The following is a 24,287-nucleotide window of genomic DNA, read 5'->3' on the forward strand; positions in this document are numbered from 1 at the left end:
TTCTTATTAAAATGTAAATTTAAATTTATGACCTTTAAAAAATCCATCACATTAAGAATGACGTAATAGAATAAGACTATAACTCATGCGCACATGAGAAAAGGCTTTACTTTGATATGACAAAACTATGATTGTGCATTTATATCAACCTTGGCTGATTTCATAGTTCATGAATGGATTTCGGCTAATCAATAAAAATGCTGTTGGTTGTTAACATAGCTCATTTATTAAATTGTATTTTTTAAACTTTGCATGCCGTTATATTTATGCTTTCTATCTCACACACTAACAATAAATATATATTTTTATTTGTTTTTTTTTTTAGTAATTTATGTAGGTAGTTAAGTTTGGCCCGTTTTCAGCGTTGTTAGAACCTGCGTTCAATATCGTTGGTAGTTCTCTTCGGTTAACATGCTAGATTTTATTGTGCAGTAAATGTATGCAAAACCAAAAAAAAAATATTTTAAGTATAGTGTTTTCAGTTTGAATGAATTATAACTCACAACAAAATAAGTCTTCTGCTCCAAAAACACAGTTGCCCAGCATTATTTGGTAAAAGGAAACAGTAAGTATGAGTCAGAATATAAACACATTTGTTCCAAAACATAAACTAACTCGATTTTGTAAGGGGCTGAACGCAGTTTCTAACGCTTTAATACTGGAATCGGGTTCTAATATAGCTTGCTCTTGTATTTTTTTTGTTGTTCTCTCGTGCTGCATTTAAATGACTTTCTTTATAACACTTCTCACTGCACTGAAATGTAACATAATTGAAGACTTTGAGCTGTATAGTTCAGTGAAACGTTTGTAGGGAATATAAAGTAACTTATGCTCTGGCTTCGGTGATTATTCCATAATAAAGACCGGGAGTTTTTTTAACAGACCGGACAGATTGAAATTGCAATTGCACTGTCACCTGTCACCCGTACATATGTAATTTTTGTAAATTATTATCAATGCAACATGTAGATTCTCTACAAAATACGGAATGTTTTTCTACCTTGGCTACCGATATATTTATCTAATTTCTTTTGTCTTATTATTATAGATTCTCATTGTTGTTTTTTACTTTTTTATTTACAATATTGAAACATTTAGGTGTTCTTGTCGTAATTCATGGAAGGAATTGAATGGTTTAAAGCTCGAAACTGAAACTGTTACAAGTTGGGAAAGTATTTTTTAGAAAGTTGAAGTATATATTTAATTGCAATTTAAATTATTGCTTTTACAATTTATGATCCATTAATTACATTATTTGCATTGCTCTTAGTATTTAAAAGTAATCTTGAGAAAATCTACTTGCCTTTAGTTTAATGTGAGGTTGTAGTGTTGTGTTCTAAGACGTGTTTAGTCCCCGCAAAAGGTGCGGAGACATCCTTCGTGATGTGTTTGGTTTTATTTACTAATAAAGTGTTCAAGTTATTTATTTAATTGATATTACTGGCGGTGCTTGGTTTGATAATTATTGATTTAGCTGTTGTGGGTTGACTGCTGCCTGCACATCAATACCGGAAACATTAGGTTTTGATTTCCATTTTTGTGCCCTGGCCAATACATACTTTGATCAATATCTATAGAATTTTACATATCTTTTACATAACTATAAATTGTCAATGCTTCCCATACATAATTAAAATTTATTATTTATAGCTTGGTGTTTAATAAATAGTTTTAAATAAATATATAAATTATATTGCAAACTTTGTCGGTGTACATAAAAAATTCGAGTTAAACTATACAAAATAAAGTATAAAATCATTTAACAGCCTTTGGTTGAAATTAGCTTAACTAGTTTGAATAATTATTGGATCGAAAAACTAAATAAATGTTTTAAACCTAACTACGTTCCACAGTTACAAATAAAAACAGTTATATGATTAGTTTTCGAATGGGTATTCGACATTCCATTAGATTTATCTAGTTGTCCACCGAATTCGATCGCAGTTGACTGTAACACGCTTGACACACCCTAACTGGCTTTAGTATTCGAAGGCGTGATATTTCCGACTCGAACCGACTGCACTTGTTGCAGAAAACTTGACCACAATTGCGACAATGGTGTTTCCTCTCATAAAGTGTAAACCTAAAATGAACAGATGGTTAAAGTTTAAATAAACTGAGTATGTATATATATAGCCTTAACATCTAAAAGAGCATATGCGACATATTTATAGTATCTTTGATTGCAATATGAAAACTAATGTTAAAACATCTGCCCAGAAAGTCTTAGAACTTTTCTATGTTTTTGTAATTCAGCTAGACTTACGTAAGCTACAATACAAGTGAAAAAATTGAAAATTTATATGAATTTGCATTCATGCCAAATTAGTTTTAATTAAAAATAATAATACCACGTATGAAACAAAGTTGATGAATTTTAATCACAAGTTTTTAAATGCATGCCAAGCTTATGTTAAGTTATCTTTTTGCCAAAATTATAATAAACAAACCATATTCTATAATAATAATTTGATATTTTGAGCAACTCACTTGACATGACATTTGACACACTGATCGGCACCCTCATCTTTCAGCCAATGATCGGCCACTCCACGACCTGGTTGCTCTGTAACGCTCCACGAAAATATGCGACCGCGTGCATCACCTTTAATTTATTGCAAATGGAAATGCAAATGAAACTGTTTCTTTATTGCATCAATCTAATGTTACACTTACCGACATATAGAATTTTGTGATCTTTGGATACCGTTAACGCTGTTATGCTAGCTGGTTCGGCATTATCCTTGCGATCATATGCTGTATGCATGGTCAGCTTTGAGCGGAACATTAATTGACGTTGCCATCTGAAGCCTAAAATGTATAGAAACATGCTTTATAAATCTTAAGTTGGCTTTCTTTAGGGTTTTTTTTTTAGCTAGTTAGCTCCTAGTTTTCTTTACCCATGCTGCAATTATAACTGATCCAAACTTAAAAGTTTGGAGAAAGAGAGAACTGAATGAATTATGTTTGGAAAGAGTCGTACCTTTTCTCAGAACCTGATCGCCCCTCTGTCTGTCGTGATCTATTACAACGAATCCGTCAGTCAAGCTTGTATCTGATTTGCTCGGCCTTATAGAATGTTCATCTAAAGTAACAAGTTATATGTTAGCTCATGCAGACAAATAATTTGGATCGTTCTTACCGTCATTGGATTTAGGTTCAGAGCTGCTTTCCTTCGCTTCTACAGTAGCTGATTTCATTTCATGCAGGGACTTTGCTCCCGAAATTGAGCTTTTCCTGACCTCTTCTTGCAGCTCCGCTCTGGCACCTGATTCATGGCTGTGCTGTGAGGCCTCTGAAATGCTACTTTCCGAAGCGGATTTGACAATCTCTGAGGATGAGATAGTTAAATAAAAAGATTAAAACAAAAAACAAGACAAAAACGGATAACCACGGTTAAAAATCAGCTTGTAGAATCAGCGGTAGAGCTTGAACTGTTTGTCTTTGACTTCGAAATCATGGGTGATGCAATCAAATAGGCATGAGACATAATTCCATTAACGCGTTCAAAGAGCTCAGCTTAAGAAACTCAAAACAACAAAACAAACAAATTATTCAAGCCCACATTACTCTAATAGGCGAATATTTTCTGCGAATTCTCGTTTAATTTCGTTAGAATTTAATATATGTTATGATTAAACTAATCTTTTTTTTTTATATCCGCGTTAAATTTTTAAGGGTATATGGGTCTTCCCTATGATACAATTTTGAGGGGTCTTAGAAATAATAAATATTTGCTATAAATTTTTTAATTATATAAAACATGATCATTTCAAAGTCTATCATAGAAATGAAAGGTAAAGCCAATGCAAATGTATTCTTCATTTATATCACAAGTTTGCTTTTTCACCATAATCAAAAGGTTGAGTTACTTTGGCACATTATTCCATTAGCTTATGATTCCTATAAGTCTTTTATTCCGATCGAATCGAAATCGTTTTAAGCTAGGAGTTGAGATATTTGGATCGGTCATTCTTTTGAGCTAGGTCTATTGTGCTAAAAGAGGAGTCAAAATGCTATTTGAGTAGTCTAATCAAAAGGAACAAAAACGTTGGGAAACATGGAACTTCATGTGGGTAAATGTTTTCTATAGGAACTATGTGACTCCATGCCGCACTATAAGATTTCCATTAAAACAAGAAGGCGGACATGCCTATACCGACTCTTCCGCTGATGCTGATTACAAACGTGTGTTCTAAGGGTAATGTGTTTACTGCGCTGCAATTACATCAACATCTAAGGTCAATAAATGGTGCCAACTAACCCAGTTCTTCCTCCGACTGGGAAAGGCTTTTCATTTGCTTGATCAGGTTCATTTTGTCTTCTTTGTGATCCTCGCCTTCCAGAGACGCCGTGTCGGGTTTGTCCTGTGAAGACACCTCCATGCCTCGCTTTAACTTGCGATCGATGGGCACCTGTATGTGCTCCAAGGACCACATCTGCGCAGGGATGTAAATCGTAATTTGCAATTTATAAAAACTCTTTGGATACTCACCCTCACCACACCGTCGGTTGAGCCAGTAATGACCACATTCTGCTGGTCCCACTCGCGGATCTGAGAGAAAGCAACGCACAGGATTTGCTGCATGCGGTCCGCACTGCCCACACATGTGTTGACCATGGCCAGGGCATCGCCATTGATGGACCACACGTGGAGCCACGTGGCCGAGCAGGTGGCAATGTCGCCGGTCAGCTCGTTGATGGCCACGGCGGCCACCACACCGGCATGTCCGCGCAGCTGCCGCACGAAGGTGAACCGCGTCATGTCCCAGACGATGGCAGTGCCGTCCCGCGATCCGGACACGATCACGTTGTAGGCAGCGCTGGCCGCCAGACAGGTCACGGCATCGGTGTGGCCGTGCAGCGAGTGCTTGACGGTGAGGCTCTTTCGGTTCGCATCGAACTTCCAGATGGTCACAACCGAACTGGTGCCGGCCGTGACGATCATCTTGGCATTGGGGCAGGCGCAGGTCAGGATCTCGCCCGAGTTCTGGGCCGAGGCCTCGGACACGAAGGACGCGCGGTCCGTGTCGTAGAGTCCCACGCGAAGGGAGTGGTCGGCAAAGCCCCAGGCAATGTACTTCGTGTAGGAGGGCGGCATCATCACCTTGTTCTGCTCCACGGCAAACACCGTCTTGTCGGGCTGCAGGATTTGGCCCACCGGACCCTTCAGCTCCTTGATGGGCTGCAGGCTGGGCTTCAGGTTGTCCAGATTGTGGAAGAACAGCCGGTCGGTCTGCAGCACCGTGCTGTTGCCCTGGATCAGCGAAGTGGGATCGATCAGTGCCGAGTGACGCGAGCTGCCCATCTTCTTGGCAGGATGTGCCTTTTTGAACAGCTGCTTGGGTATCTGGCCAAAGTTGTTGATGAAGCCAATGGTGGCGTTCTTCTTCAGTGGATCATCAATGCTGCAAGGCACAAGATCAAATAGTTTGCAATGCCATCGTACACTGAGAGAGGGGGAAGAAGAAGCTTATACTCACTTGTATATGTCCACATTGCCTTCATAAAAGAGATGGTGGAACACATTGACGGTCTCAACTGCGGCTGGTCCCTGTTGCTTGCAGCCAAAGATCAAGTCAATCCACTGAAAACAATGGATGTCAAAGGATGTCTACAGTCTACACTACGCTACCACACACTCACCAAATGCAAATGCTGGCTGACATAGTCACACTCCAGAGCGCTCCTGTGCAGCCGGATGAACTCCCTGGGATCGTGCTTCGCCCACGGCGGCAGGATGACGTGGTTGAGGGTCTCCCCGTTCTGCTTGGTGCCCAGGTCGAAGTTGTTGAAGTTGCTGAGGAACTCGGGCAGGTAGAAGAACTCCGGGATGAGCTCCTTGACGTCGGCCATGTTGAGCTTAGAGGCCGACAGCCAGGCCTCCTTGATGCTGTGGAACATGCGGTCGGCCAGGTCAAAGTGGCCACCCTGCAGCTTGAGGAACGGCTGCGAGAAGGGCTCCAGCCGCACCAGGTACGAGCAAACGATCATCGCGGAGCTGTAATGGGTGCCGTAGTGGTACGGCGGCGTCTCGCCGTGCGGATCGTCCCACTCCTTGAAGCGCTTCTGGAACTGCTCCAGTCGCTCCTCGGCCTGGGCGCCCATGGGGCGCGAGAAGTCACGGAAGGTCTTGGGGTTGGTCAGGTCGAGCTCCTCGGAGTCGTAGTCGGCCAGGATCCAGGGGAAGACGGGGTACTGCATCAGGTCGTTGTAGCTGCGCCCGGCCAGCGTGTTCAGGTGCATGAGGTACTGGAAGTTGGAGATCTCGCCGCGCACCCAGCGCTGCGTCACCGACGTCTCGCCGATCAGGCCGCTGAAAATGCCCGCCGTCTGCTCGACACTGGCCGTCCGCTTCTGTCCCGCCACCGACTGCTGCGCGTTGTCGTTCAGCGCCGTGGCCAGGGCCAGAAACCGCTGATTGACCTTGTTGCGCACCTTGCGCGGAAAGCTCAGCAGGTAGTTGCGTCCGTCCTCGGAGAACACCTCCAGGGCGATGGGCTGCAGCAGATAGCGACGCTTGTGCACCTCGCGGATCTCCTCGTAGGCGAACTTGGAGCACTGCCTCAGCTTGTGGCCCACGGCCCGCGAGGTGGTCGACGAGGTGCCCCCGGAGTTGGGAATGATCGGCTCATAGGCCCCCGGTGGCAGGGTGTCGATGTCGCGGATCTCGCGGTTCTTCAACAGCGTGAACCCGTCCACAATGTAGCAGTGCTCCTTGCCGAACAGCAAGAGCCCCTCGAAGGTGTCCAGTCCCTGGACCCTGGCACACCGGAACATAAAGCTGATCTTCTCCTGCTCCTCGAGCAGGCGCAAAAAGGTCTCGTTGTCGCTGGTCATCGAGGTGTCCTCCTCCTCCTCGTCGTCCTCGGGGGCATTCCCATCCACCGACTCCTGGGGACACGGTGTCGACCCGTGGCCCACTAGCTTAGGCAGAGCAAGCGGCGGAGGCGTGGATGTGGAACTGCTGGCCTCCAAACGATGCGAGTGCACCGCCTCCAGCGAACTCTGCTGCTGCATCGCATGCTGCTCCGCCGCCTCGGCCAGGATGCGGGGCTGCTGCGGACCGTGCAGCGCGTACGTCTTGCTGTCCAGACTGGAGGCCACCTTGTACTTCAGCTGACGGTTGTCGGCGATCTCGAGCTCGGGTCGGTACGGATAGTGCAGGTAGAAGAGATCGTTGCGCATCGTCTTCTTGCGCATGCGGTGCGGTCCCTCGGTGGTGTCCAGTATCCACTTGTCCAGCGAGCAGCTGCCGGTCGGACCCCACAGTCCCCGCTCGCGGGTGAGCTCCGTCTCCGACTGCACCCAGTCCTGGTAGACGTAGCGCTGGGTGTGCTGCAGCATCTGCTGGTACTGCTTGGCCCGCAAGTCGAGCAGGTCCTTCACGAGCTGCACATGGATGGCGGTGGACTCGTAGGCGGCCTCGCGACTTAGGGTCGACTTGGTGCGCACCAGCTCCTCCTTTTTGGCCTTGGTGCGACTGGTCAGGCGCGACAGGCCTCCGGTCACCTTCTGGATCTTCGACTGGATCTGGGTGTGCAGCTCCCAGGGGGCGCGGTAGGAGGCCTTGCGCTCCGCCTCCACGTAGTTGAACCACAGCTTGGAGGCCAGCTCCATTACCTGTTCGCGCGTGGTCTGCAGATCGGGCGCCTTCGAGCTGGGCGGTGGCGATGTGAGCGAGACCTTGAACACCTCCTCGATGGCGGGCTTCTTGCAGACGTACAGCTCCTCCCACACGCGAAAGGCAGCGCCGACGATCAGGTTCCTGCCCTGCAACTGGTTGAGATCTTCGTCCTTGGGCTCAGCGGTGTCCGTCTGCGGGTTCACGTGCCACGTGGTGTTGCGGCTGGTGGCCGGCTCCAAGATGATCTTCATGTCGGCGGTCAGCTGCAGCAGGCAGTAGGTGAGGCAACCGATGAACTCCAGCTCGTGGTTGCCCGCCCCGAAGATGAGCAGGCGGTGCTGAATGATCTTGTGCAGTGCCTCCAACACACTCATCTGCTCGGCCCGCGAGTCGTCGGTGGGGCGGGAGAGCAGGAAGAGAATGCTGCGGTTCAGCGAGTGGTGCAGGTGCTCCAGCGACAGCGAGGAGGACCGACGCTTGGCCTGCACGATCAGCTTGATCACGAAGTCGAAGATGTCGTGCGGATTGCGGGCCAGGCAGCCCTGCCACAGCTTGTCCACGATGCGGGCCGTCAGGTAGAACACGTTCGGTGCGATGTGCTGCATCTGGCTCTGCAGCAGCGGCACCAGCGGCAGGGCCGCCTGCTCGCCCACCAGCACGTCGGCGGCCAGCAGGTGGTCCATCAGGGCGATGATAATCTGTGTCTGGTATTGCACCTGCAGCGGAAGTTCCGCCGAGTCGGGGGCAGCGTCCAGCACGAGGTCGATCACCGGCGTCGGCTTGCCCTGCATGTTCAGCCCCAAAGAGTCCACGACTATGACGCGCAGGAAGTCGATGATGCAGCTGCACACGGGATGAGCGGTCAGCTTGGGCTGCGTTGCCGTGTGGAGGCTTTCCGGCAATGGCAGGGCAAAACTGCTCCCAGTGTTGTCCGTGGGCGTGGAGGCTCCACTGTTCGGCTCGGAGTCCGCCGGACGAGAGGTCAGCGGGAACAAAACGGCCACCAGCGAGGTGACCACATCGCCGGCCATCATCACCGGCGCAAAGTCGCTGAGGTTTTGGTACAGGCTGAAGAGCAGCTGGATGATCGTCTCCGGGTGGCTGTGCAGCCAGGAGGCGCACTCGCCGCCATGAACGATCCCACGCACCATGGACAGGAGCACGCAGACTCCCTCGGGACAAATGCTCAGCTTCGGCAGCTGCGTGTTGGCGGAGACGGGAGCACCCCAGAGGAACGACCAGACGCGGTCGAGGTCGAACTTGGTGTGCTCGGTGGCCAGCACCTTCACGGGCTGTCCCATGATCAGCGCGGTTATCAGGAAATACAACTCCGGAACGTCCAGGTGATGGTTCATCAGCCATTCAAGCAGCTGGAAACCTGGAATACGGATGATATGGATGAGTAAGCATAACGTTTAACTTGGGGTGGATCCTCTTTTGACTACGAGGTACTGCGGCAGTATCACTAAGTGATCGGACGGGACTACTTAAAGTAACAATCAACAAAACACCGAAAGAACCATTTGACTCAATCATCCAAAATGTTTAATAACAAATCCCAAAACCCTTGATGATGGTTCTTTAACTATGAATGAGTTGCACTATTGGTTTCAGAAAGCCCTACTATCAAAAATGGTTGTTTAACTTTAACAAGATCACTTAATATAGAAAATGGAAAATCAATAGCAATTTCGAACGTCTTTACTTCTCGACATGCAGAAATAGCTTGGTGGATGACGAGGTAACCATCGGCAATGCAGAGGTCCACTTTGGGAAGTAGGACAAAACATTGGTAGACTTTAAAAACGTAAACAAAGGCTTAGCAAAGAAAAAACAAATTAATTTAAGCATTTCCCTGCTTAAAATGGAAATCATGCGATTCTGACGTCATTTTTGTTATATAAAGAAAACGATCGCTTGACTACAAGGTAACCGTTACTCAGCTAACCAACTTAAAAACCTTTGCAATTGGCGTCAACTGCCTAAATGCAGGGTTAAGATTATATGAAATATAATGCAAATATATGAACTCCGTTTTTCAAATATGCAGTAAATCTATAACGTAATATGCCAATAACCTATAGAATATAGGTTCGAATTGGAACGTTTTCGGTGTGTCGATAGAGATTAACCGAATAAAGGTACAACTAATATGTTCAGAGTCATGACAAAGAGCAATTACTGGCGTTACGGTGGGCGTGGCCAAGTCTTAAAGTAAATCAAATTTGAAAAAGTGTGCTGCGTAGTCGCATCGTAAACTAGATCCTGATAGTTAAAGCCCAAATGTGAACATAGCTCGACAGACAGACAGACATCGATAAATCGATTTGGCTAGTGATCCTAATTAACAGAGTCGTTTCCTTCTACCCACTAAATACTAAATGCTTTTTAGTGAATACAACACTCTACTTGTAACTTGTAAGTTATGCGCTCACCTGGAATATTCAATGCCGCTGTTCGCACCTCGCCTGCAATCTGCGTGGGGAGATGCTGTATGGTGTTCTGCGGGGTGGCCACAATCACTGTGCCAGTGCCGTTCGTGGGACGCTGGTTGAGCTGCTGGGCACCGAGGCCCATCATCTTGCGCTGAGAGACCATCTCCGTGAAGCGCAGGTAGCCGCCGTTGTGGGTTGCATCCCGGAAGCGCACCAGAAAGCTTTCGTTGGCACAGACGACGACAAGGATGCGCACTGCAATGATGACGGTGGTGAAGTGGACGTGCGGCTGCATGAAGAGGAGCAGCCAGTCCATGCCCAGGGTCTTGGAGATGTCGTCGCAGATCACATAGTTCACGGTGTTGCGGGGCGTGAAGAGGAGCCCGTGGAGCAGCGAGAGGCATCGATTGCGCAGGTATATGTTCTGGGCCACGCTCCCATCCTGGTCCTCGCCCGGATTCTTCATGCTGGGCAGGAGCACGGCGCGTTCCACGGCGCCTCCGTTGTGGGCCAGCGGTAGCTTGGCGGCCACATACTGACCGAAGAGCAGCAGATCGGTGTGCCTCGGCTGCCCACCCAGCAGGGTTTCCAGCAGACTGAAGAGGATCTCCCGCGTGGAATGGTCCTGGATCTGAGTTATAATGTGCAGCAGTTTGACCAGCAGCTGCAGGTCCCGCATAATCTTCACGTTCTGCTTCTTGTCGCTGGACTCCACCACCAGCTCCAGCAGATGCTCCAGCAGGGAGCGCAGCAGTCCGTTCGGCGCGTTGTGCCAGATCTCCAGGTCACACAAGAGGTCCTGGAAAGCCGTCACGTTCGGAATGGCCGACATGTCCTGTCCGCTGCTCACCGTGCCGACCAGACCGAAGGTCAGGTGCAGAATGTGCGAGTTCAGCAGATGTCTTTTCTTCTTAAAGAACATGCCCAGGGTCTGGTAGCAGCGTTTCCTGTCCATCTCTGCCTGTGCCGCCCGGTTGCTCCTCACCACGCAGGTCAGCGCCTTGACGCCCGCGTACAAGGACTCCACGTCCTGGGCCATCGCAATGATGCCGAGCAGCACGTTGCAGCCGCCCACAGTGTCGATCATGGCCGACACGGGGTGCGGACTGAACACCCGAACTCCCAGGTAGCCGACGACCACGCCGCCCAGGGAGCGACCTGCTCCAGCCAGGTGCCCAGCCGAGTTGTGCAGTATTCTGAAAGAGCAAGTTGAGGGATGAGAGACTCTGTGAGACACCCCTGCTCTGAAAAAAATGAACTCTTCTACTATATCATCCTCCCTCCGCAGCTTCTACTTACTTACTTACTATCTGTCTTAGAGAGCGGAAAAGAAATTACATAAAAAGTCCACTTATAAATCGCTTCTTAAGTTGTTGGTATGCTCTGGCGATTATGAGACTAGAACAAAGGCCTTTTAGTAAAGGTCTTTGTAATAGAACCAGGGGTATATGGCAGCTATATGATATGTTTTTCAGAGAGAATTAAAAAACAGCCAAGGTTTAATTCGATTCCTTTTTTTCCGATTTCCCGATTGTTAAAGATAGCTTTAAGACTGGGAGACTAGTTTGCGTAGAAACGGACAGACGAACAAATGGACGGACAGCGGACATGGCTAGATCGACTGATGTTGATCAAGAATATATATTCTTTATATTGTCGCAAATGTCTGCTTCACTTCTGACTGAAACTGTTATACCTACTACAAGGGTATAAAAGTATCAAAACAGCAAAATGAACTCTTCTACTATATCATCCTCCCTCCTCAGCTTCTACTTACTTGATGGGCGTGGCATTCTCGTGCGAGTTCATATTCAGCTGCTTGGCAATGCTCTTGTTGTCCGCCCGGCTGTACACCTTGCGGATTTTGACCAGCGTCAGCTTGGACACCGCCTTCGCGTTGAGACCCAACAGGACGCGATCCTCGGGCACCAGCGGCGCCAACGACTCGGACTGCTTCCCCACCTGCGGCGCCTGCAGCGAGCCCATGTAGTGCGGTCCCAGTTGGTAGATGGTCTGAACCGTCTGCTGGGCGAGAACATCCTCGATCAAATGGCAGACGCCTTGCTTCCAGCACAGGCGCGAGTAGCGCCTCCAAATCGGCGGCGTACCGATGTATCCGAAAATCTGTGTGGCCGACGTCAGACTGGCATTCCCCGCCGCCGGATGCTGGGCAATGTAGTGCAGCTTCTGGGTGTGCATGGGCACCCCGTCCAGGTACAGCATCAGACTGGAGTTCTTCAGCACCGCTCGGTTGAGCACAACGACCAGGTTGTGCCACTGGCCCTCGTGCAGAAGATCGGGACACCATATGCGTGCGATGCCGTCGTCCGATCCTTCGGGTTCCCAGTCACCAATACCTGCGGAGTGGGAAACGTCAATGTTTGCACATGTTTATCGAGTATTTATGCAAATATGCTGGACAAATGTACGTTTTATGCTGGTTAACTACTAAGTTTTTGGTACAATTTTTGCAGAAGCCTTTCTAGTTGATGCAACACATTATTTATATCATGTGAAATTCGGAATTTTTATTTTCAAATTTCGATTTGGAAGCAAGTTCCTACTCAAAAGACTTTGCTCTTTGAATTTTTCGGTAATTGTCACGTACCGCGTCCTATTAACTATTCTTAATGGGTCTCGGTTTCTCAAAAAAAAGTCACGATCACCGCTTTCATTTTAAAAGTTTCAAGTACAAGCAGTTACGTGTATAATGTCAGGATAAAAGGTGAGCTCGATAACATCGGATATCTAAACATTACAAAGCTTTAATCATATTTTAAAAAACCCTTATATATTTGAATACTATCGAAACTTGATTCTACCAAATGAGTATTTAATTCGATGCCCAGGTATAAGTTTATTTCACTTGATACGTTTGCTAATGCGTACGAGTAAGTTTACGAGTACATCGTCCAAGTCAATATGCATTAATCAAAGCAACTGTTTACTTACTTTTTCTGGGTGTAACCAGAGTCTCCTGGGTGGACACGACGATCGCCTTGTCCCGCGCCGAGAGCAGAATGGACAAGCACGCCAGGTTTTCCTCGCGGGGATTGTGAATGGTCCTAACCAAGGTGAGAAGCCGTACGCAGTGCGGGTCGGTCTTCGGATCTGAGAACTTTTCCACGCAGAACCACGTGGAGTAGGTGAGACCAGTCTGGGGCGGAAAGATGCGATCGCCGGCCCCAATGCCTCCGATTGTGTTTGCGTCGATGGTGCCGCCGGCGGTGGCCGTCGCCTGGGGCGCCAGCGAGGGCAGGTACAGGCAGCCGAAGCCCTCGGCCGACATGTCCAGCTCGACGAAGGGCGGCAGCGTGCTGGATCCGTGGGCGCGGAAGTCGCGCGGCGTGGTCATGGATACCAGCGTCTTGATGCGGGTCAGCGGAACGGGTCCGCCCAGCCTGTACGGCTGCTGGAGATCTATGTCCGCACACGAGAGCGGCTTGCCCAAGCGCAGGAACTGGCGCAGCTCGGTGGGCTGCAGCGCCTGGGCGGCCAGACGCTCCAGGATGTACTGCATGGGCACGTGCAGCGGATGCGCCTCCTCCGCCAGTGCTCTCGTGGTCAGCTTGAGCAGCTTCTCAGCCAGTCCGTGGTCGCACATGATCTGCTGGTTGCGCTCGCTGCGCACCAACGACTTGATGACCTCGCTGAGGTACACCTGCAGCTGCACCGCCGCCAGGGGTGCCGAATCGCACTCTACGGCGGGCAGGAGCTGGAGCATGCACAGCACCACTCCCGGGTGCACTATCCGCGGCTCGGGACTGGGCTGCGTGAGGTTCAGCTGGCTGGGGTGAGCCGGCACCGCCAGCTCTTTGCTCGGCGATCGCAGGAGCGCTGGTGGATCGCTGACCAGCGTGATGATGCCGCTCAGGCTGGGCGCCTCGAAATTGTCCAGCGCAATGCTGTAGAGCAGCCGAAATACCACGCACACGTAGGACAATGGGTATGGAACGTCTTCGGAGAAACTACAGGAATAGAGAATGTGTCGATAAATCGTTAGACATTTGCCATAATACACACATAAATCGCTTATTTAATTGGAACATTAAATGCCCACTGTGCAACAACGCTCCTCTAGACGTTCACCATATCCTTTCCCTCTGCCCTTCTCTCTCTGCACAACGATCCTCATCTTTTCCCAATCTAAACCCCACCCAGGCTTTAGCCAATCCCACCAAAGTAAATTCACAAATGATCCTCACGTTCCTAGAAAAATCAAATATAATCCTCAAAATGTAAACTATTCATAAGGTATATTAGTTCACCAGAAAATGTATATATTTATGAAACTATAAGTAGAATAAAAATAAAAAATAAATAAATAAAAAAATGATAGTATATAATACTAAATCACCCTCAGAGCTGAAGCCCTCTTGCAGCTTTAGCTCTAACCACTATTTTTGTTAGCTCCTAGTTTTAACTATAAGTTAGCATTGTATCAATAAATAAATAAATATCTACTACAAGGGTATAAAAGTATCAGAAATTGTTATACCTACTACAAGGGTATGAAAGTATCAAAACAGCAAAATTAACTTAATTTGCATGGAAACAAACGCACATGGCTAGATCGACTCTCCTAGTGATGCTGATCAAGAATATCAGCTATATCGGAACTTCTCCTTCACTTCTGACTGAAACTGTTATACCTACTACAAGGGCATAAAAATATCAAAACAGCAAAATGAGCTTCTAAACTACAAGGAAACCAACGCACATGGCTATATCGACTCGTTTAGTTATGCCGATCAAGGATGACTGCAAGGGCTTACAACCGACTGGACTTACCTGACGCTTAGAATGTCCCCGCTGAAGATCTCATGGTAATACTTGAGTAACGACTGCTGCGGCTCGTAGACACCCGCAAAGTCCTGCAAGGCGGAGGAGCCTCCAAAGCAGCCCAACAGACGAAGAGTGTCGCACAAGGAGCTGCTGCTGATCTCCTGGTGAAAGAACTTGGCGTTGGCCGGCTCAAACCTCATGGCGGTGGCCAGGGTCTGGAAGACTATTTGCAGTAGCAGAATGAGATCCTGTTGCGGAATGTCCGGTTGTGGCTGGGCCATGCTGCCGTCCAAGGACACGAATACGCTGGTGACGTAAACGAAGCCGCCCACCTTGCGGAAAACGGTTCGCGTGCGGTGAGAGTCCTTTAGGCATCCGAGCAGCATGTTCAGTATCTGGATCTTGAACTCCACCTGCAGCGGGCTGACACTGTGCATCAGTGAGAGGATGTGCAGCATGTCGTCGTCTCCGCCGACGGACAGAATCAGCTCCCTAACGATTCCCAGAGCCTGTGGCCGGCAATGCTTGAACTTCACCAGCTCATGGACGCACTTGGCGCCGCTGTACTCACGAAAGAGTTGGGCATTGTTACTGGCACCCCCGCCCAGCAGCATGGTGAGAGCCTCCAGCACATATTTGCCGAGCGAGTCCAGCAGACCTTCCTCCGTGTCGCTCTCCAGCTGCACCACCGCCGACTCGTCGCCCTTGGTGATCTGCAGCACATGGGCTGCGTAGCGCGTTAGACAGCCGACGAAGATCTCCAGAATACCCACTTCGCGGTAGACATCCTTGAAGACGGCGTTGTGCCGCAGAATGTTCAGCAGTGTCTTCAGGCACAGAATGCTGCACGGGGTCGACTGGTTGTGCTTGAGTAGGAGCGACAGGCTGATCAGTTCCTTGCACGGCACGAAGTTCAGCTGAAAGACGATGAACTCCAGCAGGTCGTAGAACTTTTCCTGGATCTGCGGGCTCTTCTGGTGGATGCGCTCCGCGAACGTGCTAAGCGTGTGCTCCGACTCCAGTATGAAGTAGTTGGCGTTCTCCGAGTGGTACACCCGCGAAATGGCGTCCAGGATGGTGCAGCAGAGGGCAGGCGTCGTTGACTTGAGAAACACATTCTGCAGCACCTGGAAGGCGTACACGTTTCGCACGCACGTCTCTCGAGAGGTGGCCTGCGGGAGCTGGAAGTTCTGCAGCTTGAAAGCCGTGTTGAACTGGGACGCTGGCGGTCGGAGCTCGTAGAAACCACACATGCACAACGAGGAAATCATCAGCACAAGGTTCCTAATGGCCGCTTGGATCTCCAGCGACTGGCTGCGGTTGTTGTCAAATCTGGAATCGGTTGAGTGAGTATTTGCTTGGGCTAGCAGTTAAACAGGCTTACTTCAGCAGAAAATCGCTGAGGAACACGTAACCCTGGGAGGCTCGAAAGTCATCCATTAGTATCTGCGACACCTGGCTAGAGTCCTTGAGAAAGCAGAACACGGTGACAAACATCTCCACGATTTCCAGCGGATTTCCAAATGTCAGGCGTTGCATATTGTCCACGCACAGTGCCATGCAGCCCTTGGCTGAAAGAAATCATTATCTACAATCAATTTTTACCCTTGCAAAGCTATTAAAATATGAGCCATTTGGGCCTCCCTACCATCTAGTTAAGTTTTTCAACACCACACTTACAATGTATGTAGCTAACGACGGCATCGGTAAGGCCGTTCCTTGATATTGTGGTCAGGATCTCAGCGGCATTCTTGCGCCACACAATGTTGTGGATGGGACATGGCGACGTGATGGCCGAGAACAGTAGCGTCAAGTCGTCCATGCGGGCCAGTTCCTCGGCGGGATAGGGGTACGAACAGAGCTTCACCAGCAGCTGCACGAACACCTTCTGCAGGAGGGTGCGCCTTTCGTGGGCGTTAAACTCACTCGCTGCCCCTCCTTCTGCTGCTGGCTCATCGTCCTCAACCACTGGCAGGTCGAAGAACAGATACAAGCATTTCACCAGAGTCGAGGGAACCGCTGCGGCAGTCATCACCTAAAATGACGGTAAGCTAAGTTTACTGGGCACTTATTTACAAGGGAAAAACGTATTTCAGCCCTGTTTAGGTTTTCAAAATGCCCCCCGTATAATGGGGGTTAAATACCCGCGCCATCTGCGGAAGAATTTAATCTAATGCTCATAACTTCTTAAATAACAGTTTAAAAAATTAAACAATTTTTGATTTGTGGGCCCTAGAAATAAACTGCACAGCGTGGACATAACTAGAATCTAGATTTTAAATCCAAAGTCTGTGGCTTTTATAGTTTGCGAGATTCGACATGGCTAGATCGACTCGGCTGTTGATCCTGAACACGAATATATATACTTTATGGAGGTCAAAGCAACTGATCAAATGTGATGTATTCATTAATCTAATATGAATCTACTTAAGGGGAATAGGGTTTTAAAGGCGAAAAAACGCATATTCTTAATTTTAATTACATATTATTATACAACTTTTAAAGAATGTAAGAAAAAATTTTCAAAGAAAAATAATGAAAAATAAGCCGGTGACCATGAATCTTCGGGGCCCCATGGAAAAAAGTTGGTTTGCGGTGAACATCATAACTCGTGACCGCATTATGAGAACAAATAAAATTTATATGAATTTTAAATTTGTTTACTTTTTCCAGGTAATGTTTTGAAAAGAACAACGCGATTCTTAGCTAAAAAAAATCACAGAAATTTGTTATTAAAAAATAGATACAACAAAACTAATAAAACTCTTTGTGACCTATGTGAATAAGTAATGTTCAAATTTTCAAAAGGATCGGTTCGGTAGATTTTGAGTTCTGATGTTCACGAACTTCAAAAAAGACGTTTTCGGGAAAATCGATTTAACGTTTTTTATACAGTCTGGCAGCACGAACGGTTGCTTGAAGCACTGTAACTCCGATTGTTTTACTCGGATTGACTTGAAATTTGTACAGAATATTCTCCACATGTTGTTGATCCAAAAAAAAAAAAAAAAATAGAATAGGATTCAATCCAATTTAGCATTAAAGAGTGCAATCCCAATTAACAATGTGGCAGACTTTGTCAAATGCTTTGGCAAAGTCGGTATATAATCCACATCCACTTGATAGTGATAGAATAGTGTTTCCTTTAATAAGAGAAAGTATTACATTTTCTCTAACTAATATGCTAACCAAATGTGGTGGGAAACCTCAAGTTCTTCATTCAGTCTTTTTTCGACTTTATGATGACTAGCCGTTTTTTAGACGATTTAGACATCACAATGCGTTGATATGAGTTTGCAAATATTGTTGTGTTTGCCAAAATGAATTCAAAATGTCTTGTTAGAGTGCTGGCTTATTCAGACCCATAAGCCTGAAAAAAAATCGAGGGCTCGACAAAATTTGCTAGACGCCCCGTGCAGTCTTTATCCGAAAAAGAAAGTGTCAACATTTTATTTTGTTTTTAATCCCACAAAAAATTGTGTTTACAATTTTCTCAGGTTCTTTCAAACATTTTAGGAACTTTAGTTTCCCCAAGAAAGGCTAAGTCAACATCCGATTTTTGACGTGCTTCTTTTGAGTCACAACATTTTGGAACACAGGCCAACACAAAATCCTAACTATTTGCTGCTTGCCGTGAGATGAATCAGGTTTGGGTCTTCTTCAAGCTCATTGAGGTGCTGCTGGGCAGTGTGTGCATGTTCTTCCACATTCGCGGCTCGACGTACTGGCCCGAGCGTACTCCGCACGTGATCCTCTACTGCGCCACCTTTCTGTCCTTCTCAGTGCTCGCCGCCCTGGGGGCATTCCGGTTGATGCTGACCCGGAGTTCGGTGCTCTCCTCGCAGCTCCTGCTCACTCTGAGCGCCGTGATCGCGCACTACATCTGCGGCGTGCTGATAATGCGGACCGCCCTGCAGGACCCGCACCTGCCCGCCATCAACTCCAGCATCGAGTACTTGAGCCACCCGCACTTCGCGTACTGCAAGCAGCAGAGCATCGCTGCGCTGATCACGGGCACCATGTACTTGATGCACATGTTCCACGTCGTCGACCTGCTGATGCGCTTGGAGCCGGGCGACTGGCGGCGCCAGGCGACAGGAGGCAAGTTTTCCGACAGTTCGGAGGTTGAAGCGGGTCGCGTTGCCGGCCTGTTCGTGCTCTCCAAGCCGGTGGACGACTTTCTGTGCAGCTGCTGTCGCTGCTACCTAAAGCTGGCCTACTCGCAGCCCCTGCGCTTCCGGCTGAACGCGGAGACGGAGGAGTCGCACTTTGTGGCCCGCTTGTGGCATTTTTTGGGGGAGGTGCGTAGGAAGTTCTTTTCCTTACATCACGTCGGCAGCGACGAGAGTTTCCTGTCCACGCCGACTATAACCAGCAGTGACTCGGACATCATGTCGGTGGTCACCGAGTATTTGGTTTCCATGGAGGAGCAGGCCGGCAAACGCCACAGATCCGTTTTCACCTGGCGTGGCACCAGCGACTCCTCTAGCCTGTGGGCCCAGATCGAGGACAGAAGCAGTCTCAATCTCAGCCCACCTTCAGCCAGGTCGAGTCAGAGCAGCGAAGTCACAATGAGACCGAGTGGAATGGATCGCAGGTTGAACCGGCGGTCAAACGCCTGGTCCGACTCCGAGCCAAGGGAGAAGTCTGAGATCCTGCTGGTGGAGCAGGGTTCGAGTTACTCTCGCCGCAGAACGTTGAGCAGTGCTGAGACGCTCCAAAAGCCAAGACATGATGCATCAGTTAAGGAGACGGATAAAGAACCACACAGGGAGTCGACAAAATCAACACGAGATGAAAGCCAAGTTAGGGACACAGGTGAAAAATTCCGTAACATGTCAACCAAGTCAGAAGAAGACAGGGAACAAAATTTTGAGGATGCACGCGATGAAACAAAAAGAAATAATGCAGACCAGAAGTAATTACGAAACACGAGGAATCTCAGGAACTCTCATCAATAATAAGATAACCAACCTAAGCGTTAGAAACGAATATCAAGTTATCATTCATTTAGTTATTATTATAGCCAACAAATAACTCTTTTACTAACCACTCAACTATTACCAAACTAATCATTAAATGGAAATGTAGTTTGGATCTGAACACGTTCAAGACGGTTACTGAAGAGATGATCAAAATGAGTTGAGATTTGAGGTCTACAAAACATACATAGCAAAAGCCTTTGGAACTATATAATTAATGTTTCTAAAAAAAGAAAGTTGGTATCAAACATGAGGCAAAAATATAATCCTAGGAAAAGGACATTGTTTTGCATTTATTTTTACCTAAAAAATTAAACATTTTGAGAAGTTTGATGACAGCACAAATTTGGAACAACAAGTTCCCACTCTTTTTAAGTCATTTTTGGAGCAAATCCCTATCCGAAATTTAATTCACAGACTTGAATATTTTGTAGTTGTCAGCATATAACTAAAATTCAGAATCTTTAATCAATGGCTTATATCATTTGTAAAGAAAATAAAAGGAAGCTGACCTAAAGCACCACCTTGAGGTAGGCCAAACGTTGCCACATTTCGATTAGAGGAAAATTTAATTGAATTTTCTTTCTGTATAATTGGCAATCTAAATAGGATTCAATCCAATTTAGCATTAAAGAGTGCAATCCCAGAAAAGAATGATTGCAGAAATTATTGATCCTCCTTTATGTGTAAAAGCATGGGACCAAAAACGTGAATGTATGATAGCACCATTATGTCGAAAATCAATTGGTGCCGACGGTAACGGATACGACTTGTAGCTATTCAAGTCGAACCAGAATTATTATTATCAACAAAAAGGCACTCTTAATCGAGCTAAGGAACTTTAAGAAGTTTTTTGTCAATAAAGTCGAGACACTAATAAGCAGCAAAAACAAAATTGAAAACTATACGATTTAAATTGACAACATAAAATTTGAGAAATTCCCCACTTGAACATTTCCATGTTTGGCTGTTGGATTCAACTGACCTGGATAAGAGAAACGTCTCCATTGGCCAGCAGATTGAGGGTTGCCAGCAGCATCCAGCCGCTACTGGTTTCCTCCGTGGTCTCCACCTCAAGAAACTTCACGATGGCAATGGACGCCGCTTCCGTGCTCTGGTTGGAGGCTCGCTTGCGGATTTCACTGACCATCAGACGGGACACTTGCTGGCAAAAGGCGACCACGTCCCAGAACTTCTCGCTCATGTCGTTTGCCGGGCAGCTGCTGAAGACCTGCAAAAATGGAGATTTACTGACGATTCTATCCGCACGGACGAACTGTCTTACCTTGCAGAAGAGGGGCAGCATCTCATAGAGCTTGCCGTCGCGCTCCTGCTCGCTTAGCGGTTCCCTCGGGTGGGTGTAATCGTTGAAGAGCTTCTTTAGCGTGCTAAGGCTCACTAGGACGCGAGCGTCCATCAGCGCCTCCTCCCCCGATCGGCCGTTTGCGGCGGGCGTGGCGCCGAGATCCGGGGCGGACCTGTTGCCACCGGGAGAACTGTTGGCCGTCGAGGAGCTGCCGCTGCTGCCACTGACGCTGCCTGCGCCAGCCGCTCCGCGCAGCTTTCGCATTACGTTCATCTTTGTGTTGATTTATTAGAGGTGTGATCAGTCTGTAAAAGCAAGAATCAAGAAGATATTACCCTGAGATCGATTCAAAATGACGTCTCGGTTACAAAAACTCTGCAAATATTCGGATAATTTCACATTTCTAAGGGGTAGGGTAGAGAAATATTTATCAACTGCAAAAATATCGAAATATTCAGTAGTAACTATTTTGTAGTTGTACTTGAATGTAACTCATTCATTCATGCTTCACGAAATTAAAAGGCTTGATTACACAATGAATTGCTGTAGACTATTGAAAGAGGATGCTTACAACTTGGATAAAAAATCTTGATTTTCCATGGATACGAGGAGCGACAATTACGCACTCGAAGTTTTCTTATTGGTTATTCCGTTAAGGCCCAGATTCTTATACCTATTTTGCGAGCCATTATACCATTGATTGGAGCCATAAAAACAGAGCCCTTCCCTTCCCTTCCCTACTCAGAACATACAGTTTTCAATACATGTTAAGGATTTTTTAAAATTGGAGAAAAAATAGTAGCAGGCAATACCCAAAAATACAACTCAAAATACTTATAACTACAGCTTAGAGCGAAATTACAACACCCAGTATTTTTCCAAGAAAAATTTAAATAGATTACATTGAAGATATATTTTTTAGAGGCAAGAAGTTGTGTAAAATCAGAGATTTTAACTTTGTTGTCATGTTCCAAAGACATGGAAATTCAAACCGGGGTCTTTTTATAGTGCTTTGTTGTATTAAAGGTGTTTGTCAGCAAAGAAAAAATGTAGGTATTATAAGGGCTAAACAAATCAAAATGTCGTCAAAAATTGTATTATTTATTCTTATACTGATGAAACACAATGCATTAAAGGGTGCTAAGTTCGTTATTTTCTTAATCATTTATAATCTGACAGCAAACAAGAAATCATAGTCTTCAATTAAAAACAAAATGAATTCACTGGTGAATGTGCTATTCTCGTGGCCACCACTGTGCATCTGCAGTTCAAAACAATCCAGCAGGTGGTTTAGAATGTTGGTATATCTACAGTGGAATCGCACTTATTCAAAATGTAAGTGCATATATGTATGTGACCGTACTGAACATTGTATGTTCATATATGTATGTATGCATATCGTTGCAAGGTATAAAATTTTAGCGATTTATTTGCACAACACTGACAACAGCACAAAACACTTTCAATTCAGCTGCTTAATTGGTTCTTAAATCACATCATCGCACATTGCAGTTAGCGTTATTGCTTGTTTTCGCAGCTATTCTATTTCTGTTGCCGCCACCTTAATTAGCGGCCCACTGGAGGTGAGTCACGCAAAAAGTGCCACCATTGTACTCCATGCGATTATTTACTTTTCGGGAGTGAATGAACGTGCGAACATTGCCGTCGTGTGCGAGTGTTTGCCACTGGGGATTCAGCAACATTGTCAGCAAATATTTGAGGGGAGACAGCTGTTCGACGTTTACTTATTGCGCACTTGTTTGTTTACTTCAACTTAACTCCCATTTGGAGTGGTTCTCTGGCGTTTACCGTCATTTTCGACCAACGCATTTGGGGCAGCTAACGGCCCGGCTGCTCTGTTGTTGCTTTTCGGGTTCCGTTTGGTCCACTCTTTCGTAGTCGGTCTTTGTTTTGCTCGATTCAATCGCGCTTCCACGACAATTTTATTGATTTTTCTTCCTCTCTCTCGTAGCTCGCTCTCTTCCTCTTTCTGCCACCCGCCCCTTTCACACACAAGCAGCAGGTCGAAGTTGAAAATTTTCACAGACAGTTTTGTTGCTTATTTCACGGATTCACCACTTACTATTACTGTTCATCGCCAGCATTGTGTTTCTTGTGTGAGTTCTCACTAATTTGGACTTTTAAAGCAGTCGTTTTACATCTTGTTTTTTGAATGAAAAAGTGAAACGACTTTTTCTTCTGTACTCTCTTTTCGTTCTTCGGAAAAGTGTTGTTAAGCGTCGCTGGCGGATCAGCTGTGCACAATTCGCTACCACCGCCGCCAGTGCTGGCTAACGACTGCCACCAGGATTGCACTTGGAAATGTAATCGGCGCCTAGCTCACAAATTCGAAAATCAACGAAATTGATAACAGGAAGGTTAGACCTTTTCAAAATGCAAATTAATAAAGGTTTTGAATTTTATTTTATGATCTCTATTATATTGCGTTTTTACGCACTTGAAAAAATGTTGTGGCATTTTTGAAGAAACACTACGTTTTTAACATCTAAAACTTCAAAAAATATAAAATCAAAACTACCTACATTTTCATTCTAAATCTTGTTTCGTAGTTTTCCAATGTAGGCTTTTAATACCCTTGCAGAGGATATTATAAATTTGGTCAGATGTTTGTAACGCAGTGAATCAAACATTCCGACCCTATAAAGAATGTACACTGGTCGGCATATATATTTTGTCATAGTATCCATTTGACTATAAGACTCTTCAACTAAGTACCGGTGCATTATTAGAACCGAAAATTATGATGAAAGAGAAGTGCAATTTAATAACTGTAAGTATGCAAAATATTTCGTCAATAGTCTTTTGTTCTTTCGTTCTGCTGATAAGAATGCCAGCAAGCAACGAATTTTGCAGCGGCATATATATTTTGTCATTGCGTGATTTAGTTGTCTCTAGGCAAGCTGAAAGTGTTGTTCAAGAATATTATTACAAGTTGTCGTTACTAGTGCATAATATTTCTTAGTATTTAAAATGTTTAAAAAATCTGAGATGAGCACCAAAATTAAATCAGAAATGGTGATCAAATATAACTTGGGTTTTCCCGTAATAAACATTGCTAAGGAATATAATTTGTCGCTCCATTTATTATCAAATCAATAAATATAAAAAATGTAACGTTGTGATCAATGTTC

At 46.2% G+C, this 24,287-nt stretch overlaps 2 protein-coding genes across 2 annotated transcripts; one reads left to right on the forward strand and one right to left on the reverse strand.

Annotated features, from left to right (window-relative positions):
* Positions 1-207: 207 nt before the first annotated feature.
* Positions 208-23,374, reverse strand: LOC108137807 (WD repeat and FYVE domain-containing protein 3). The gene is made up of 18 exons (XM_041708834.1): positions 23,219-23,374; positions 21,115-21,440; positions 20,815-21,060; positions 16,528-16,882; positions 16,232-16,418; positions 14,854-16,179; positions 13,015-14,030; positions 11,840-12,419; positions 10,063-11,258; positions 5,647-9,005; positions 5,484-5,587; positions 4,496-5,408; positions 4,265-4,439; positions 3,143-3,331; positions 2,984-3,085; positions 2,677-2,811; positions 2,491-2,605; positions 208-2,083 (listed from the first exon to the last, which is right to left on the reverse strand). Exons 2-18 carry the CDS (start codon positions 21,406-21,408, stop codon positions 1,918-1,920), a joined length of 10,458 nt encoding a protein of 3,485 aa, XP_041564768.1. The 5' UTR covers positions 21,409-21,440; positions 23,219-23,374; the 3' UTR covers positions 208-1,917.
* LOC108137808 lies at positions 18,305-19,839 on the forward strand. Its single transcript, XM_017259716.2, has one exon. The coding sequence runs from the start codon at positions 18,486-18,488 to the stop codon at positions 19,767-19,769; it is 1,284 nt and encodes a 427-aa protein (XP_017115205.1). The 5' UTR covers positions 18,305-18,485; the 3' UTR covers positions 19,770-19,839.
* Positions 23,375-24,287: the final 913 nt, after the last annotated feature.

The sequence above is a fragment of the Drosophila elegans genome, unplaced genomic scaffold (assembly GCF_018152505.1).
Source record: "Drosophila elegans isolate 14027-0461.03 unplaced genomic scaffold, ASM1815250v1 contig_397, whole genome shotgun sequence".
Classification (NCBI taxonomy): domain Eukaryota; kingdom Metazoa; phylum Arthropoda; class Insecta; order Diptera; family Drosophilidae; genus Drosophila; species Drosophila elegans.